We start from the raw sequence: 21,458 nt of genomic DNA on the forward strand, positions 1-21,458 counted from the left end.
GGCGAGTGAGACCCACAACTTGTCAAAAATGAAACTTCAGCGATGCTCTCATTCAGCGCCTTTACATCCAGGCAAGGGTGCTGTGCATCCGCTAGCAGACTCTTAGTATGCATGACTCCCTGCGTGTGTCTCCCTCCCTTATACATCAATGTCTTGTTAAATGAACAGGACGTTTGACTGACCGGATAATAAAGAGGATTTTTGCATTGCATTGGCAGAACAGCAAATAAGAGCAGTGAACCGCAAGAGTGCCATTTATCCACAAGCTTTCACTATGTAACCGTCCGTAGCACAGGGCCAGCAAGACTTAAAGGAAAGATTTAAAAGTACAGGAGCTTTGTGTGCCCAGCCCTCAGACGGAGGCGGGATCCCAATGGAGGGAGAAGAGTCGGGACGAATGGACAAATTGCACCGAGGGAAGGGACAATAAATGCTGCCCGTGGCTCAAGCCGAAAACAGGCACACCAGCTACCGTCCGACTGCTTTTACACACATCCGTCTCTACACTGTGCAGCGGAGCCACGTGAGAAATCTCCGGATGATCCACGAGTTCCCCGGTAAAATCGCTGGGCTGGGATTGCAAGCAAGGGAATGCCGATGAATGCCAGAGGCAGCGGCCGGTCGCTCTGCGGATCACAGGTATTCGATCTCTTCTTCGGGGCTTTAGAAAGACATGCATGCCGTTTTCGAACTCGGTGGTGAGGTTGCATCAGTGCTGCATGATCGTGTTGGCTTCCAGTTTCATTTGGTAATGCCCTGCCCACTTTATAAATAAATATCTTCATTATTTTAAATATTATTTTAACATTTACCTCTGGCCCGTATAAGGACGACCATTTAAAAAATTACTGGTAAATTGCACAAGAGGGAAATTGTTGTTTTTGGTCGATAAGTGATCGTGCATTTGTCGTAAACAAGTGTGAAAATCCCGGACAGAAACGGTCACTGTCAACGATGACCGCTCAGCAGGTTTAGGTTGGCTATTGCTTCAAAAAAAGCATGAAAATTGCAACATTTGAGTAATGCCCAGTACGTGCATTACACTTGTATGCTTTTAACGCTTGTTTTATCCAGACCTGGATAAAGAAAATATTCGCTGATTGGAAGGAAGATGCCAAAACATTACACATTCGATCACCCGCATCGTTTGACTGCAACTCTAAACGTTAGCATGAAACAGAAACAAAAGCATCCTTTCCGTATTGAGCAAAGTTATGAACCTTAATAAAATTTATGCTTTATTAGTATAAATTATTTGTCAACAATTTGATTTAGTTTATATCGTAAGTATATATGGAGGTTCTGACAACGGGAGCAATTGCCTACTTGCCCAGAAAGTGAGATTAACAGATTGATAAAATACTACAGGAGTAGTATACAAGAGATAAATGCACCAAATAACGACTCTCCCTTAACCGTAGTCATGTAGCTCACCAAGTGATCTGTTTACGTATCAGGACAGATTTGTTATTGCTACTTTAAATGGTCAAGTGACAAAATAATTGGTCTTTGACCTTGATAAGGAACCAGAGATAATCAGAAATGTGCAACTCGCCCTCTTTGAAACAGCCAAGTAAATAAACTCCCTTATAAATATTCTGACAGTATCCCCTTTGGGAGATGTCTGGATCCCATGATTCTTCACATGTGGGTTCCTAACGTCAATGAGCTGTCAGAGTAAAAAACCCAGTGTAAGTGAACAGCATCTATTCAGTGCTGGAAGAAAGGACAGAAGTATGACAAGGGGCACCTGAAGGTATTCATATTGAAAGGCTAATGGGCACCTCCAGAGATACACAGGCTGATTTCCTGTTTACACTCTTAGGTGGAAAATATTATAAGGGGAGATGGAAGGATGAGAGAATCAGTGGAAAAAATGAGTAAAAGAATTGAGAATATCCATTTTAACTCACCTTGTAAAAATGTTTGTTTCAAAGAGCTCGTTAAATATGGTTAATTAAACACACTAAAGTCTTACTCTATCACTTATGACATAACAACAGAGAAATTAATAGAAAGAATAATCCAGTCCAAATTTTGTTTCTCAAACAATAAGGAATTCCGACCCAGGTCTTTATTGAGGATCAACGTTTATATTTGGCCTTTCTACATGTTATTTCATTCAGTCTTTTAGACATCATGACAAACATTCTGGAGAAAGGAAGAGATATGCATGAACATAAGAAATTGGAGCAGGAGTTGACCATATGGCCCCTCAAGCCTTCTCTACCATACAATAAGGTCATGGCTGATCTGATCTTTTCCTACACAGAGAGACCCAAGGCAAGTATTGTGGCAGGAAACAGATGAGGGAATAAAATATGAAGTAAGAAAATGTGAAAGGGACAGATCAAGATACAGAGGTACATATATACATAGTTAACTAGAGAAACAAGAGGAGACAACACTAAATAGATAGTGTCGGATGGATGACAAGGGAAAGAGAGTGAGCTAAACTGAAGGAGAAATAAAGGAGAGCAATTTCTGCCATAAATGATGAATCATATTATTTCTGTTATTCTCTGATAGCTCCAAACTAATTATTCCTGATAATTAACAAAAGCAAGATTTTGCAGCAAATTCCCACCAACATCTTTTTCTTGCCACATAGATTTACTAGATTTGTCCACTAGATTTGCAGGTTTATCCAATGACCGAGAAACTGTGGAAGACAACCAGTGTCCGAGGTTGTTCCTTAACTAGCTAACATTGTTTAGCATTTAGTTTTAAGTTGCTGCTGTGTCAGGGATAAAGAAGGAAAAATCAATATACATTGATTCTTGGCAATATATTTTTGCATATTTTGCATGAGGATGGGATCTGACTGTGTTCCAATATCCAACAGTAGTGGAATACTCACTAAAAAGCTTCATAAGTGAGGGTTATTTAGCAGAAGGAAGTTCAGAATCGTCCTGGCACTTATGGAATCATGTTTCAACAAGGAACTAATGCTTTCACAAGAGAAGTAATTAAATATTTTTTAAAAACTTGTCAAAGAAGCATGTTGGAAAACATAAAACAGGCAGAACCTTGTTATAAAAGCAGGCAATTAATTGAACAACATTGATGAACAATCTGATGAAGTAGAAAAAATAGTGCTAGCAACTTGGTATGTCTTCACTATAATGTGGACTTAAATATGTTGCATTTGTGGCTTCCTATTTTGAATTTGATTTGAAGCTAATTTTATGGTTTCTAAAAAGGACTGAGCTTTGCACTGTCAGAGACTACTGAAGGAGTTTCATTTGTTCTGCGCAATGCCTGCAGTGCTTTTCTATATTATCATTACGGAAGTGAGAGCGAGCTTTGCCTAGTCTCCCTCATTGCTTCTGAGGGATTATGTCAGCACATTGTTTCTGCACTTGATGACATACAGCCAGCTCTGAACATTGAATTGATTATATTTTAGGCTTCTGCATGAATGATGGCAAGTTTTATTAAGTGACAACGATGAATAATTACAATAATCTGTAAATCAAAAGATGGAATAGTTTCAATAGGAGAAAATACTTCAGCTCCTCTTGGTGTATGCTTACAGATGCAGCGATCAGAACAAGAAGTGCTGGAACCATGCATGAGTGCAGTTGGTAAAACTTGTAGAATTTCTTTCTTTTTCAATCCTTTTATTGAATTTCAAATTAATTCAATTTAATATACATAACATTAATGATTATACACATGGTGCGAAGAGATCGGGATAACAATAATAACAGTTAATATATATACTCACAAGGAGTAAACTATATAATCTGGACCTCTCGCTGTCTTGCTAAGTGAGCATGATACAAAAAAAAATTGAAAAAATATTTAATTATATGAAAAGAGAACCCCCAAATCAAAAAAAAATAATGAACAAAAGCAAACCAAAAACTTCCAAAAAAAAAACTGGACTGATATTTCTTCGGTTAACGAAAAACATTATTATGTTGTTAGCTCCGCTCCTCTATGTTCAAAACTTGTTGAATTTAACTTCACTTAAGGTATGTTAGCAGTGTAAACAGTCATTCAGTTGCATTATTTCAGTCATTTCTTTGCTGCAATGGATCCAAAGTACAGAAAATGTTCAGCAGAATTATACCAGTGCACTAAAACTGGACTAAAATTAATATTTATTTATACCAGTGTGCTTGAAAAGAACCTCTATATATTGCAATAAAAAAAAGTCAATCTATAGAGATAATAGTGCTTTGTGATAAAATACATCAGTACAACAGGGGCACATGAATGCATCAGGTCCCGTGTAGCAGGTTTAACTTTGTATCAATTTAAATGGTGTTTTATATTTGCTGGCTGGAAGAATATTAGTTCAGCATTATTGCACTAGTGTTACCTACATACTTCATGAATACTGTACTGTGGTTGGTTGAATAACATGGTTGATTTTGCTGTGGATGTTTCATTAAGTAAACAAATGTGAACACTTCTAGGTTTGACATTTGTAATAATCTTGAATCTAATTTGTTGACCTGAACCTTAATCCTTGCTTTGTGCTGGTATTGTACTCCAGATAGTCACCACCCTTTTAGTGAAAAAGCTGCTCCTGCATTTTCTAATTCATTGCTTTATAAATATGCTCTCTTATACTTAAAGTCTGGGCATAACAAAGAAGGTATTTGGATCTAATTTTTCCAAATCATTTGTAATTGTCAACATCATTTTTTTTCCTTTTCAAGAGCATAAAGACCCAAACTATTTTTTTCATAAATCATTCCGTTTTCTGGTGTTGCCTGTGTAGCCCTTTACTGCACACCTCCAACAAACAAATGTCCTTCTTAAAATGGAGAAACTGCGTTTATTAATCCTGCTGTGATTTCTCCATAGCCAGAGACACTGCCAGAATCACTTATCTGAGTTTACATTTTTTACCTCTATCTATATATCCCATCATTTTGTTGGTATTTTAAATGACTTGCCAAACATCCCTAGGTACTTCACACAAATTTGCCAAACAAGTATGATGTTGAGCCTACAAGGACGTAGATGAGCAGTAAAATCAAGATTTAGTTGGACTAAGTATTAATGAGAGACAAATAAGGAAGAGAGGGATAAAGAGGCTGAGAGGCTGAGGCAGGGGATTTCAGAGCCTGTTATGTAAGCAGCTGAAGGCACAGCTGCCAGGAATGGATTGACTAACACCAGGTGCAGCTAAAAGGCCAGGAATGGAAAACCACACAGATCCAGGAGGCTTCAACAGCTTTAGGGAGTGACGCATACATAGGCAGAGGAATTTGAAAGCAAAGATGGGAATTTTATAAGTGAGATGTTGTTTAATTGGGAGCTTATTCAGGTCAGCAAGTAAAAGTGTGATGACTGAATAGGAACTACTGGTGCCAACTAGAATGTGGGCAGCACTGTATTCAATGAGTTCATATTTACACAGGTTAGAAGGTGGAAAGCTGGCCAGCAGAACATTGGACGAGCCAAGTCCAAAGGTAACACAAAAATAAAGGTGTAGATTTCAACAGCAGATGAGCTCTGATAGGGTGAAAATGGACAGAGTTACAGTGTTGGTGTAGGTCAACATTCCAGAGGGTCTCTCCTACTCCAGTATTTCAAATGCATTCCCATTTAGCTCGCAATCCTTATCAGCCTTCCCTCTGTCAAATTCTAAAACCCTACATTTCTCTGTATTAAGCTGCATCTTCCATGTTACCATCCTCTTATTGTGCCTGTCAAGATCGTTTTGAACTTATGTATATTTATATCTAGTCTTTGCCACTGCTCCTAAAGATAACTCATGCCAACTTAATTCTCTGACTGATAGACTGGATTATAATAATGAAGCACTAATCCCAGGACTGCATAAATTTATTAAGTAAAATTTGAGTTTTTCACTAAAACAAATATCACTTCTTTCACAATAATTGCATGGTAAGTCAACTGTGATCTTGAATATTTCCTATTATGAGCAAAATCCTCCATGTTTAATTGGCATATTTCACAAAAATACTTCTTGTTATATAATTTGTGCTGGCCATACTTATATGCATTCATTTCTGATGAAATTATGCAAATTGAGTTACATCATTACTTTTGCACTTTAAATATTAACATATTGAAACAAGAATCCACATCTATTGAGACAGCTGTTGCCTGAATGAATTTTGGACCCAGTGTTGACCTCAAATCAAACGAAACAGGCATATAACTTATAAATGATGACAGATACTGTAATTAATTTCAAGACCATATTTAATCCAAGATATCTTTCCTATAACTTAGCCTATGTCACAGATCCATAGATCATAACTCTTCATATCATAGGATTTTAAACTGTGATTGTAAGAGGAATAGTTTAATACATTGGCCAGTGGTACCCAGGCCCATGAACACCAAACAATATAGAACCTTTTCAGAGGTCCCATACAAATCTATGGCCCCAGTAAAATTAAGCATTCATTTAAGTATAACTTATTGTACATTGACTTGCTTTATTGTGTCATCACTAAAATGTAATTTGCACTGGAGCAGTTTATTGGTCAAGTTTTTAAAAAAATTTTATTTACAGCATGGTAACAGGCGCTTCCGGCCCAACGAGTCCGCACTGCCCATTTTAAACCCAAATTAACCTACCCGTACGTCTTTGCAATGTGGCGGAAACCGGAGCACCCGGAGGAAACCCACGTAGACATGGGAGAATGTACAAATTCCTTACAGACAGCGATGGGAATCGAACCCTGATCGCTGGCGCTGTAATAGCATCACGCTAACCGCTATGCTACCGTGTAGTTTCCCAAAAGAGGTATGGTTTTGCTGAGCAAACATTACTGAGAAAAGAAACAGAAACCTCTTCCATTGGCTGCAGGGTTGTTTACTAAAGGATTTGAGATCCAAAGAACCAATGGGGGGGATGAAGATTTGTTTTGCATAATGTTAGGAAGTGGAAACCATTGACTGAAAAGATGAAGGAGGCAAATTCAATAAAAACCTTCAATAGACAATTAGAGAACTGCAGGGAAAGGTCAGTAGTCTGGAATTAATTTGGATAGATCTTTCACAAACTCTGTGTATATTATTGCTAAGTGGTCTCCTTCTAAATGGAAGTTTCCATGATCATGTTGCATTTCTTAAATAATGTAATGTAAGGATTTTTCTTTCTGATTAGGTCTCATTATACTTCCGCAATCAATCGAGATACAGCTACTGATGCAGATACCTGCAGGGAATCTTTGAGCAACTAATCCCATACACAGTTGAAATACCAATACCACTAATGTTGCTATGAGAAAGTGAAGGCTAACAGTCACATAAAGGAAAACTCAGAGGTAGAGTTGTTTAGTTGGTTGTGTACAGGTGGAAGTTCATCGTAGAAGGGTAGAGACCAAAGGCCACAATCCCACTCACTACCTTTGCATAGCACAGAGACTGGGGATGCAAGTAACTTGTGAAGAACATATTGAGATCTATGCTGGACTACAAATAGCATGACCTCCCAGAATTCCCTGTCCTTTATCATGGAAGTCTTAAATGACAGTAAGTGGGAAATGCTTGACTTTTCATTTTGTTTTTTTAATATTAATTCCAAATCTGCACTTTGAGCTGGATAAAGTCTAGCTATATTGACAACCCCCTAATATGATTGCACAGATAATGTTTCCTGATTAATAATCCTTCACATGTTGTACAATAGCTTCTCCTTTAAATTGAGGTTGACTCTTCCAATAATAAGCAATTTGTACAGCCTTTGAAACGGATCCTGGATTTTTCCAAACTGAAGTCTGATGTAGGCACAATTGTATTTGTGACTATATTCGTTAATATGGTATTGGAGACAGAATTACTCAACCCTGTAATAGCATATTACTGTTAAAGTGTTCAAATGAGAAAATAATTGAAAACATTTCTTTAGAAGCACCTGTGCCATGTACATAACTAAAATTATTTTAAAAATCATATATAATATAATGCCTTTTAAGGTCTCTTCTACAGTCAGCATCTGTGATTATTTAGTAAATAACCCTTGTTAATTTATGTATCATTAACACACTGATCCTGTCTGTGAAAATTATTGTTTCTAACTTCTAATCACAATGACTGAGACTCAAATCACTCTTGAGAAATATTACTGTTTGATTGTTATGATATGTTAATAGTTTCTTATAAAATCAACACCAAATTTTACATAATCTAAAAAAAGCAGAGCAATATTCTGAAATTTTGACTGATATGCATTCTCTATTTGTTTGTTTTCAGCATTTAATTTTCATTATATTTCAATCTTTGCTTGAAACCTGGCCTTATAGAGTCCATAAATGTCAGTTTATCTTTAGTAGTATGTACCTTAAAGGGTTTGCATAGTATCCAGTTTCTAAGCAGGTTAATGTTTTTTTTCTTTTTAACATATCCTGGGCCGAATTCATAATTTTCTTCTGAAAAATCATCAGCCTGAGCTATTAACTGTTTCTTTTTGTATGCATGCTGCCTGACTTGCTGAATATTACCAGCATTTTATGTTTTTATCTCAGAATTTAGCAAGGTTTTGCTAAAGTTGTATACAAAACTTGCATTTTGAATAAAAAGGAAGACAACCAGCCACACATTAAACTGCAGAAAATTAGCTGTGTCAATCAGTGTTGAATAGAGGATACAATCTGCAACGATAATCCTTCTGTCAAAGCATGTCCACTTTAGCTTGGAAAATGCTACTAATAAACAATGATTTGGACACATGACAGTTTTATTGCTCTATGCTATAAACTGCTGGATTTTCATTTGCCCTTTTCCCATTATTTCAAGAGTTCTCCATCTTTTTTTCTATTTAATGATTTATTCCAATCATCCTTCCAAACCTTTTCATCCTTTTGTTAATGATCCCAAGCTAGGTTCATCGTCACCTTTTATATTAGCACTTACAAACTCCAGTATGCATACAGAATGTTGGTTGATTTCCTCCAGGCCTTTGAAGGAACTTTCATATCCTCTAATTAATGTGCTCTTTCTCACTCTTTTCTTTCTGTTTTACTAGTTTATCGTTAGTCATGTTACATACCAAATATACGTTTTGCACTAAGTTTTAAACCAGGGCCACAAGTTACCACACAAAAAAAAATTGTAGTGTGAAACATTACTAAAAATTAACTGAATCTTTTTTTCTCACAAATTAGCAGAAATAGTTTTCACAATCCATAAAGTCCTAATTTTATAAAGAATATCTTTCCAATGCATTTGAAATGTCAAGACCAAATGGGATCGCCATATGATGGAAAGATAATGACTTGGGCCACAACACATAAGAGCAAAGTGAATTTAAGAAGCAGAGCCAATAATAGAGTATATTAAAATGATATATCTATAAGGAGGTTTTGCAACTCTGTCATCCCCTAAAGAAGATTTATAGGATCATTATAAAAATGGTTCTCAATAATTGATTCCTACATCATTATATAGAAACAATGTAAAAAAGAATATTCTCTTCCTGAATATAAAATACTATATCAAGAGGCAATAATAATTGACTAAGAGAGGGCTCAGTTTATCTTGTAAAGAGCCTTCAAATTGGATGTCGTGTGCGGAATGGCAACAGGGAGGAGGTCCAGTTCACAATCAGCTCTCGAAGGCCACAGTAGAAGCAAGCATTTTACGAGGATTGTATTATAATATGAATCCACCATGAAACAAACTATATGTAATGCTATTTTACAAAACCCTGCTTAGACCTTATTTAGAACACTCAGTCCAATTTTTATTTCTTCAACTGACAGTGCTATAGATCCCGAAAGATCCAGAAAGCCTCATTTAAAAGCTTCTCAATATCGTAACAGGCTTCAAGAACTGAATTGTTTTTCCCTGCTCAGTTGACTCACCATTTCTTTAAGTTCATATTCTCTGTGTAAATAATCCAAAATTGTTGAGTCTTTGCACTCTTGGAGGGATGTGCTGAGACGCATCGTTCCATGATGGCGCTATTAAATTTAGGTTAGAAGGTTGTGGGTTCAAACCATGTTCTAGACTAGAGCACGTAATTTCAGTTGAATTTCAGCAGAGTACTGAGGAAGTTCTGCATTATTAGAGTTGAAGCCTTTTACTTACGATGCTGAAGTGAGATCCAGTTTGTCTGGACAGCAGTAATATTAAAAAAATCCATGACATAATCTGAAAAAAAGCTGATGGATAAGATGAGATATTTATTAGTCACATGTACATCAAAACACACAATGAAATGCAATTTTTGTGTTACTGAGAATGTGCTGGGGGAAACGCGTAAATGTCGCCACTCTTCTGGCACCAACATCCCCACAGCTCCTAACCTCTATGTCTTTGGAATGCCCTGGACAACATTTACTTGACCAACCCAACAAACATATAGTAACCAATAGGTTATTTTGTCCTTGTTTATTATAGCTGCTAGTTTGTTTGTGTATCAGTGGATGTGAGGCATTTTGGGATGTCCTTGGAACATGAAAATTGTCGTATAATTACAAGTTTTCTTTCCTTCAAAAGGTGTCTCAGACTCACCTCATTATCATTTATCATTTTCCTTTTACCAGTCACTCATCCCACCCCACCAATAACCCCACTAGCACTTATGCCTGCAACCACACCAATTGCTACACCTGTCCCTACACCTAATCCCTCACTACCATTCAGGGTCCCAAACAATCCTTCCAGGTGAGGCAGTGATTCACTTGTGAGTCCGAGGCAGTCATTTATTGCATCCAGTGCTCCCGGTGCAGCCTCCTATACATTGGTGAGTCCCGACGCAGATTGGGTCACCGCTTCGTCAAACTTCGTCCGCCGCAACAGCCAGAACCTCCTGGTGGCCACCAATTCCACATCCCACTCCCATACTGACATATCTATCCATGGTCTCCTCTACTGCCACATTGAGGTCAGGCGCAGGTTGGAAGAACAACACCTCATTGTTGAACAACACCTCAACACCTCATTCCGCCTTGGGAGTCTCCAACTTGATGGCCTCAACATCAATTTCTATAACTTCCCAGTAACCCACCCATTCTTTTTCTTCCCCTCCCCCCCCACCACTTTGTCTTCCCTTATTCTGATGGCTCCCTTCTCCCCTGACCTGCCCACCTCATCTCCTCCCCTCCCCCATCCTTTATTCCATGGTCCACTGCCCTCTCACCTGGACCCGCCTATCACCTGGACTCACCTATCCCCTGCCTGCATGTGCTCCTCCCCCTCCCCCCCACCTTATTCTGGCTTCTGCCCTCTTCCTTTCCAGTCCTGATGAAGGGCCTTGACCCGAAACGTCGACTGTTTATTTCCCTCCATGGATGCTGCCTGACCTGCTGAATTCTTCCAACACTTTTTGTGTATTGCTCCAGATACATCCAGCATCTGCAGAATTTGTTGTGTCTCTATTTTTTGTGGTGTCCTATTTTCCTTCCATCCTATGATTGCTTTTACAATGACTTGTATGATATCCAATGTCACAACACATGTTAATGTTCTTATGCAAAATTTCTTAGATTCTGACCTTTATGCTTGAGCCAAGGCCAGTTTTTTTTATTGTTAAATCATTTAAGAAGAAAGCAGTCCGGAGAGAATTCTGTACAAAATGCTTCCCCAGGGCCTGTGTATTCTATTTTGAAAAGTGAGGCATGAATTCATATACAGTGGCATGCAAAAGTTTGGGCACCCCTGGTCAAAATTTCTGTTGCTGTGAATAGCTAAGCGAGTAAAAGATGACCTGATTTCCAAAAGGCATAAAGTTAAAGATGACACATTTCTTTAATATTTTAAGCAAGATTACTTTTTATTTCCATCTTTTACAGTTTCAAATAACAAAAAAGAAAAGGGCCCGAAGCAAAAGTTTTGGGCACCCTGCATGGTCAGTACTTAGTAACACCTACTTTGGCAAGTATCACAGCTTGTAAACACTTTCTGTAGCCAGCTAAGAATCTTTCAATTCTTGTTTGGGGGATTTTTGCCCATTCTTCCTTGCAAAAGGCTTCTAGTTCTGTGAGATTCTTGGGCCGTCTTGCATGCACTGCTCTTTTGAGGTCTATCCACAGATTTTCGATGATTTTTAGGTCGGGGACTGTGAGGGCCATGGCAAAACCTTCAGCTTGTGCCTCTTGAGGTAGTCCATTGTGGATTTTGAGGTGTGTTTAGGATCGTTATCGTGTTGTAGAAGCCATCCTCTTTTCATCTTCAGCTTTTTTACAGATGGTGTGATACTTGCTTCCAGAGTTTGCTGGTATTTAATTGAATTCATTCTTCCCTCTACCAGTGAAATGTTCCCCGTGCCACTGGCTGCAACACAAGCCCAAAGCATGATCGATCCACCCCCGTGCTTAACAGTTGGAGAGGTGTTCTTTTCATGAAATTCTGCACCCTTTTTTCTCCAAACTTTCCTGCATCCTCACCACAAAATTCAGCGTCAGAAGTTTGCAAAGGAACATCTAAACAAGCCTGATGCATTTTGGAAACAATTCCTGTGGACCGATGAAGTTAAAGTAGAACTTTTTGGCCGCAATGAGCAAAGGTATGTTTGGAGAAAAAAAGGTGCAGAATTTCATGAAAAGAACACCTCTCTAACTGTTAAGCACGGGGGTGGATCGATCATGCTTTGGGCTTGTGTTGCAGCCAGTGGCACGGGGAACATTTCACTGGTAGAGGGAAGAATGAATTCAATTAAATACCAGAAAACTCTGGAAGCAAATATCACACCGTCTGTAAAAAAGCTGAAGATGAAAAGAGGATGGCTTCTACAACAGGATAACGATCCTAAACACACCTCAAAATTCACAATGAACTACCTCAAGAGGCACAAGCTGAAGGTTTCGCCATGACCTGCATAGTCCCCCGACCTAAACATCATCGAAAATCTGTGGATAGACCTCAAAAGAGCAGTGCATGCAAGACGGCCCAAGAATCTCACAGAACTAGAAGCCTTTTGCAAGGAAGAATGGGCAAAAATCCCCCAAACAAGAATTGAAAGATTCTTAGCTGGCTACAGAAAGTGTTTACAAGCTGTAATACTTGCCAAAGGGGCTGTTACTAAGTACTGACCATGCAGGGTGCCCAAACTTTTGCTTCGGGCCCTTTTCCTTTTTTGTTATTTTGAAACTGTAAAAGATGGAAATAAAAAAGTAATCTTGCTTAAAATATTAAAGAAATGTGTCATCTTTAACTTTATGCCTTTTGGAAATCAGGTCATCTTTTACTCGCTTAGTTATTCACAGTAACAGAAATTTTGACCAGGGGTGCCCAAACTTTTGCATGCCACTGTATATGTTACGTTCAATTAAACTTTCTGTCTTCTAATAGCACAGTGATGTCACTGACCAGAAGCAGTCACTTGAGTTAGAGAACAACCCCATTCATTTCATTTCGCTCTGTAACCTTAATCTGCACTGGGAGATAATAATATCCTGCCAGAAGTTAATCACAACAACTATTTAGAAATTTCTTTTATATTTTCTTCCTCTTGTATTTTTCATGCATTGCTGGACCGAAGGAATAATTCATTTGAAGTAATGTGGAAGTATTAGCAGTTTCATATATATTTTATCAGCCAGGTTGTGTTCTGGTTGCATAACTTGTTTTCAAGCACAGGTTAAGACACATTCTCCTTCCGTGAGCAAATACAAGAACACAAGAAAATAGGAGTAGGTCACCAGGCCCCTCAAGCCTTCCCTGTCATTTGACATGATCAAGGCTGATCCATGCTGGCCTCAACTCCTTTTCTGTGCCAGTTTCCTACAACCTACAATTCCTCAATCTTTCTTTCAAAGATTTATCTATCTCCACCTTAACTATACCTAATGATCTGGCCTCTGTCACCCTTAGGGGCAGAGACTTCCAGATATTCACTCCCCTCAGTGAGAAGAAATTTCAATGCATCTCATTTTTTAAATGTCTGGCTCCTTATATTGCAGCTATGTCCCTTTGTTCGTGACTCTCCCACTAGTGAAAACATTTCAACGTCTACCCTGACAAGCCCCATTAGGATCCTATAGGCTTGAATAAGGTCACCCCTCATTCTTTAAACTCACAAGGAATACAGACCCAAACTGCCTCACCTCTCTCGATAGGACAAACCTCTCATCCCAGGAATTAACCTGGTGAATCTCCTTCCGACTATCTCCAATGGTACTATATCCTTTTTAGGTAAGAGGGCCAAAACCGTGCACAGTATTCCAGGTGTGGCCTCACCAACACCCTGTACAACTGTAACTAAACCTCCCTATCCTTAACTCCAACCCCTTTGCAATAAAGAACAGTATGCTGTTTGCCTTTTAACTACTTGTTGGACCTGTCTGCTAACCTTTTGTGATTCATACACTAGAATACCTAGATCCCTCTGAACTACACTCATCTGCAGTCTCTTTGCATTTCAATAATAATCTGCCTTTTAATTCCTGAGTCACCGTATAATTGATTTAAATTGATCCAGATAATCCTGTGCATTGGATTCAAAAATACAAGGAGTCTTACAAGTAAATTATCAAACTGCAAGAATTAATATTTTTGTACTTATTATACTGAACAAAATACACACTGAGGGTTTCAGATGACCATCTATAGAGTACCTTTACTTGCTGTAAAAATGGGGCTGCCACAGATGTGAACAGGGAATTAATAATACAACATCATCCTTTATTCTCTGCTACAAAAAACAATCTGCTGAAGGAACTCAGCGGGTCAAGCAGCACCTGTGGAGGGAAAGGAATCGTCGACACTTCAGATCGTGACTCTGCATGCAAGGTCTCGACCAGACACGTCGATAATTCCTTTCTCTCCACAGATGCTGCTTGACCCATTGAGTTCCTCCAGTAGTTCTTTTGTTCCGAATCACAGCATCTGCAGTATCGTGTGTCTCCACTTTACGCTCTGCTATTGGTGAACAATTCCCTGATGACTCTTCCCAATCTTTACAGATGCATCATAGAAAGCATCCTGTCCGGATGCATCAGGGCTTGGTATGGCAACTGCTCTGCCCAAGACCACAAGAGATTACTGGGAGTTGTGAATGCAGTGCAGTCCATCACGTAAACTAGCCTCCCCTCTGTTGATTCTGTCTACACTTCCCACTGCCTCGGATAAGCAGCCAGCATAATCAAGGACCCTCCACCCCGGTCATTCTCTCTTCTCCCTTTCCTGTTGGGCAGGAACATAGAACATAGAACACTATAGCACAGTACAGGCCCTTCAGCCCACAATGTTGTGCCAACATGTTATCCTGCTCTAAGATCTATCTAACCCTTCCCTCCTACATAGCCCCCTATTTTTCTATCATTCATGTGTCTATCTAAGAGTCTCTTAAATGTCCCTAATGCATCTGCCCCCACAACCTCTGCGGGCAGTGCGTTCCACGCACCCACCACTCTCTGTGTAAAAAAACTTATCCCTGACATCCCCCTTATACCTTCCTCCAATCACCTTAAAATTATGTCCCCTCATGTTAGCCATTGTCGCCCTGGGAAAAAGTCTCTGACTGTCCACTCGATCTACAGTATGCCTCTTAATAAGATAAAAAAATTTGAGCACACATACCACCAGGCTCAAGGACAACTTCTATCCCATTGTTGTCAGACTCTTAAATGGACCTCTCATATGCTGAAAGATGAGCTCTTGATCTCCCAGTCTAACTTGTTATGACCCTTGCATTTTATTGCCTACCTGCGCTGCACTTTCTCTGACTGTAACACTATATTCTACATTCTGTTTTCCTTTTTACTACCTTGATGTACTTATGTACAGAATGATCTGTCTAGATGGCATGCAAACAAAAGCTGTTCACTGTATCTCGGTACATGTGACAGTAGTAAACTAATACGTGAATCATTCCGGTATTTGACCTGCAAGGGAAATAAATCCTGAACACCCAGGTGTGGTTTCCATTTCAACTCCGTGACATTGTCCATTGGAGACAGTATTAAAAAAAGAATGACATTTACCTATTGCATTTTTTTCCAGTCATGTATAACTATTTCAATGTTTCATATAAAATAAATTAATTTTTAGCATATTGACCATTGTTTTGTCGGCAAATGTTGTATTCATGTTGCACAGAATGTCCTGCAAAATCAGTAGTGTGCTTCATAATCATTCTGAACCTATTCTTGAATTTTTTTTTTGCATGACATTGACTCTTTAAGAATTACTGCCCTCTTTTGAAACCAGTGGAATGAAATGGTGCAGTGTTCAAGTGCTACAGCTAACAAACTTTTACAAAAACAAAGCTATTTGGTCTCAAATTATAAAGCATAGTCATGTGCTGCTATGTAGAACATTTGTCTTTCTATAAAACAAAAGATATGATTGATGTAATGAAACAAACATAAAAATGAGATAAAAGATACAAACAAGAGGAGCGGCAGGGAAGTGCAGAAGGAAGGTCTGAGAAGGATTTGGAAATGGAAAGTTTAGGATGAGACTGCAAAGTGAAATGGGGTGGCAATGGGACAAGAAACTAAAGATATGTTTGGGGGCACCTTGCCTTGATTCATCTTTAATGTCATGATTTCTCATTTTGAGGGACTGGAAAAGAGTTATATTTCCCAGAGTCAAGCTTAACAGATATCTTTTGTTTATAGATTATGGTAGAACTCTGAGCAGTGTTTGGAACAGGAACACAATTTTCTGTAGAATTGGTTGATTTTTCGGCTTGGAAAGCTTATTATAATGTTGCCACTTTCCTAACACCTTTACCTACTGTTAGTATGTTTTAGTTTAAGCACTATATTTAGGAGCCATTTAACAATACATACTCTTGTAATACTCTCTAATAATTTTATAATAATAATTCATGTATTATGTCATTTGATGTCTCTGATTGCATTTGTTTCAGTCTGTTTTAGGAATACTGTGAAAAGTTTCAAGGATGGAATAGTCCACAGACTATTGGGCCTGAACACCTGCAGATCAACACCAGAAAGCAGCATTTCTTGCCAGTCCAGTAGACTCACCATTAAGCAGCAAGAAATCCTTTCATAACTTCATCTCACATATCTGTTTGAGAGATCATAAAACTTTGCAAGAATAAGGAGATTCCTCATCACATCATGATTGCAGAATTGCAAATGCAAACAAAGTTATTTAATTTTCTGTAGCCCTTTGACATTTTGAAACTAGTTATTGCAAATGTCCTCCAACGGATTCATGTGTACCTGTAATATTTAACCTTCTAATGCACATTTATGGAGATTTTCTGCTGATACAATATGAAGGATTGCTGAAACACATTTGGTTATGTTCACAAAATATTATATGGGGATGGTAGATCACATGCATTGTGTGTAATCTGATACCTTTAATGTTATTAGCCATTTACTACTTGGTACAGGAGTGATGCCAATCTATAGCTTGCATCATCTACATTTCCTTATTTGGCACATGATTATTCATCATTTCATGGAGTTGAACTGATTCTTGTTTATCACACATCACATGCAACTTTACATTTTTTTCTTAATATATATATATAACCCAACCACCCAAAATGGATATCGAAGAAAAAAATAAAAGTAATATCACTGTTATGTCGGATAATGGTAATAACAGTTCCTTATATGGACCAGATCTGCCATCTTGGGATGATTATATTGGAAGCATACATGACATCAGATATTTACTGGTTGGAATTTACACATTTATAACAGTTTTGGGCCTTCTTGGTAACTTTTTTGTTGTGGTCGCATTGTGCAAAAACTTAAAACAGAAATCAATGATTAACTTTCTGATTGGAAATTTAGCCTTATCTGACATTTTGATTCTATTATTTTGTTCTCCATTTACATTGACTTATGTACTTCTGGACCAATGGATCTTTGGGGAGATCATGTGCTATATAGTACCATTTGTTCAGTGTGTATCGGTTATGGTTTCTATACTAATGCTGATGTCAATTGCAATGGTTAGGTACCAGATGATAAACAATCCATTATCCAATAATTTTACCATAAATACAGGTTACCTGTTAATGGGAACTGTGTGGATTATTGGATTTACTATTTGCTCACCCTTGCCCATCTTTCATAAAATAATAGACCTAAGTGAAACTGTTCACTTAGAATCCTTAAAAAATAAATTCTTATGTATTGAGGCATGGCCGTCTGATTCTTACAGATATGCCTATACCTTATCTTTGTTAGTTATTCAGTATATTTTGCCGATAGTTTGTCTAACAGTCAGCCATGCCAGTGTGTGCAGGAAGATAAGTTCCACTGTGCCCAGCACGCAAAGTAGATCCGATGAGAATGAAATGATAAATTTAACTATACACCAGCCAGCTAACAGACATCCGCCAGCACAACACTCAAAGATGCAAGGATGGAACTATTCTCTTCTGAGAAAACACAAGAAGAGATACAGCAGGAAGTGTGCCAGTGTCATGCCTGCCATGGTCAAGGTCCACAAGAGTGACCAGACACACAATGGTTCAAAGATTGTGCAGCCTCTGCCAGCCTCCTTTCTACCAGGCGTACCCATTTGCTTTGAGGTGAAACCAGTGGAATTAGAGGAGACCACTGATGCACACATTATTCCTGTGACACCAAAATCTATCAGCAGATTGAGGAAACGGTCTCGCAGTGTTTTCTACAAACTGACTATAGTAATTGTTGCTTTTACTGTCAGCTGGATGCCTCTGCATATCTTTCACCTTTTAACTGACTTCAATGCCAATCTGATTTCTAACAGGCACTTCAAGCTGGTTTACTGTATTTGTCACTTGTTGGGCTTGCTGTCTTGTTGCCTGAATCCCATACTTTATGGATTCTTGAATAATGGTATTAAATCTAGTTTACCATCCTTGGTCAAGTGCTTTTGGGTAAAATAACACCTAGAGAGGACAAAAACTGGGGTTGTCATATCAGGCTTAAATTAGACAAGTTTCTCAGTCACATGAGCAGTTAACTGGATTCAATTTGACAGTATGACTGTCATCAATATGTCCTCCTGAAACAATCAAATTCATTCCCTCATGTACTATATTAAAGATTTTGCTGAAAGAACTCACTATCTTAGTGAAATCATGATAGGAAACTAAATATAGATTTCTACTGGGTTTTACAGTGAATAAGAACAAAAAATAACCATTATCTTGTGACGTTATTGATTAAAAACATTTAGAGGTCCTATAAATATAAAATGAACTACTGTAAGAAAGGGAATTTTTTATCTGATTTAATCTTGTGGATATTTGTTGACTCAATGAACCTATTGCACAATGTAGTCTTGTACTTTTCTAAGCTCAGTGACAATATTTTAGCCTTCAGATATTATCAAAGGAAACTGTTTAAACCAAATTTTTGATGTCACACTGTTCTGAACCAAAGAGGAATCATTATGACTGTCATCTTCCATACCTTTTACTTAGACCTAATGTGAATGGAAGTCACAAATTCAGATAGTACGAAATATATATTCCAAGCCACTATCAAAAGCAATCTCTAAACCATGCACTAAAACAAATCCCTCAAATAATATCTTAGTTGTCTAAGTGATGTTTTAAATGCTGTTAAAAAGTTGTGCACATTGCTTGCAATTAACACATTTAAAACGTTTTTGAAATAACTGAAAAGTCATTCAGGGAAGCATATTTTTGCATATATAGAAACAGGATATTGATACTTTAAAATGTACTATCGCATCACTTCTTTGTGATGGAAATATAAGATAACATGTTGTTCTTTGCTTTTTACTCTATTCAAACAGATAAAAATCAGAAAGTGATTCATTGTTGATACAGTGCCCACTTAATGATTTTCTTTTCACACAATAAGACTAAAAGACTGATTGCTGTATTCTTTCTCTGTTAAATGTCAGATAAATGGAAATATCTAATATAGTTTCCTTCAAAGGTATAATTTATCTTAAGTAGTTGATATTTAAAAATTATCTCTGCAGCTGAATGAACTGTCAGGTTTAATTAGAAGCAATATCTTTATCAAAACAGTCAGATTGGCATGTAGAATCACGGTAACCTGAACAATTAAAATTGTCGACTTAATTTGCAAAATGTTGTTTTTGATTGAAACATTATATAGAAAAAATATGAATTGATCCTGACTACAATAAATGTTAAGTATTAAAAAATAAAAATATTAAAATGAAAAGAGGATGATACATTTAGAATATTATACCTTTTATTGTTTTTATAGATACCATAGGTGAAACTTGCACCTGCATGCATTAGTTAAATCGTTGTGGAAATAATGACTTAACTCAGTTACATTTAGTTTTCATGAATTTGATGGATTTTGTTGAGGGCTAATTTCAGTTTGCATTGAATATTGTTGCTTGCTGATATGCTGATAATAGTGGTTTGCAACAGTGAATTTTTGTCTGTGGACAGTGATAAGAACAAATGATGCCTGAAATGTTTCAGTAATAAACACTTGTGTTGTCTGAATATGCATTATTTGTCCTTATTATGCTCCAGTCTGCTCTGCCAAGTTTATTCCAGTGCTTTAATGCACCCATGTGTTCTGCTAAAGAGAAGACACATTTAATATGAAGAACTCCCAAATAAGAAGTAGTTTTGTAAATGAAATAAATCAAAGGTGAAATGGATGTAGATTTGGGGAAAATTGTGCTTTCATATTTAAATATTGTATTTACAAAGAATTGTGCACATTATTTCCATTTGGTAATTAAGAATGATATTATGTAAATCTTGAAATTGAACATTTCTTCATGATAATATTACAATAAATTATAAAATTATTGACTATTCTGTTTCTAAATTTGATGCGTAATTCAAGGACAACATTTCATCCTCGTTCTAAGTGGAGATGTGAGAAGAGGCTCACCAATCTTTGGGTGTACAAGAAAACTAGCTAATCATCTTCAAAATGAGATAAGCTCTTATTGTAGTTAGCCAATTTTAATGAGTAAAATTTGGTAAGTTGATAAGCTACAATTATCTTGGCGGCAATACGGGAGAAGATGACTAAAAATCAATTCTTATCAGCTCTGTCATTTACTTTGATGCCCAACTGTACTGACAGGTTACATATTGAAAATGTAAGTGCACCCTGTGTGTAACTCATAACTGATATAATACTGCAACAATCTTTTGTGTGATAAATCTTTTTCATTGGGAAGATGGAAATCGGCATAACATTGTACAATTTATGGGACTCTTTCAATCAATTCTCCAAACCAAAAGCTTTTGAGTGCTATCTTTTTATCTCTCAGAATGTTTGAATAAATTGTTTCTTTTGCATTATTTTAGCACAACCTGCTGTCCCTCATCCATAGTTTTCCAACTTCAATGTAGTTCTTTAAGGAAACTTTCTTTAAGTGTACTCTGTACCGCCTTCATTTTCAATTTCATAGGCCTTGGAACTGCAGGCTAACTGTCAGTGATCCGACCCATAGTTTTTTACAAAATTAATTTGTTTTTAGTTTATAATTTTATTTCAAATTACTTGTGTTTGCTATATCTTGCTCATCATATGGAAGATTCCAAAGGTGAGCTAACGTAGAGATGTTTATGAATGAAAGAATCATATGAGTGTGATTCAAACATGAATTTCTGGACA

The 21,458-nt window shown here is 37.4% G+C and overlaps 2 protein-coding genes across 3 annotated transcripts in view; both read left to right on the plus strand.

Moving 5' to 3' along the window:
* The first annotated feature begins 512 nt into the window (after positions 1-512).
* On the plus strand, positions 513-20,644 carry LOC127567337 (neuropeptide Y receptor type 5-like). Of its 2 annotated transcripts, none has more exons than XM_052010124.1 (2): positions 513-639; positions 16,760-20,644. In XM_052010124.1, the coding sequence occupies exon 2, from the start codon at positions 17,411-17,413 to the stop codon at positions 18,746-18,748; it is 1,338 nt and encodes a 445-aa protein (XP_051866084.1). In that variant the 5' UTR covers positions 513-639; positions 16,760-17,410; the 3' UTR covers positions 18,749-20,644. The 2 variants fall into 2 exon arrangements, with proteins under 2 accessions (XP_051866084.1, XP_051866085.1); XM_052010125.1 differs by having other exon boundaries at positions 616-748.
* Positions 536-21,458, plus strand: part of tma16 (translation machinery associated 16 homolog) — a 96,009-nt gene continuing 75,086 nt past the window's right edge. Inside the window, exon 1 of the mRNA XM_052010126.1 lies at positions 536-639. Coding sequence (XP_051866086.1) covers positions 592-639 — 48 coding nt within the window. The 5' untranslated portion in view covers positions 536-591. The remainder of the gene's footprint in view (positions 640-21,458) is intronic.

Source organism: Pristis pectinata, chromosome 2, assembly GCF_009764475.1.
Source record: "Pristis pectinata isolate sPriPec2 chromosome 2, sPriPec2.1.pri, whole genome shotgun sequence".
Classification (NCBI taxonomy): Eukaryota; Metazoa; Chordata; class Chondrichthyes; order Rhinopristiformes; family Pristidae; genus Pristis; species Pristis pectinata.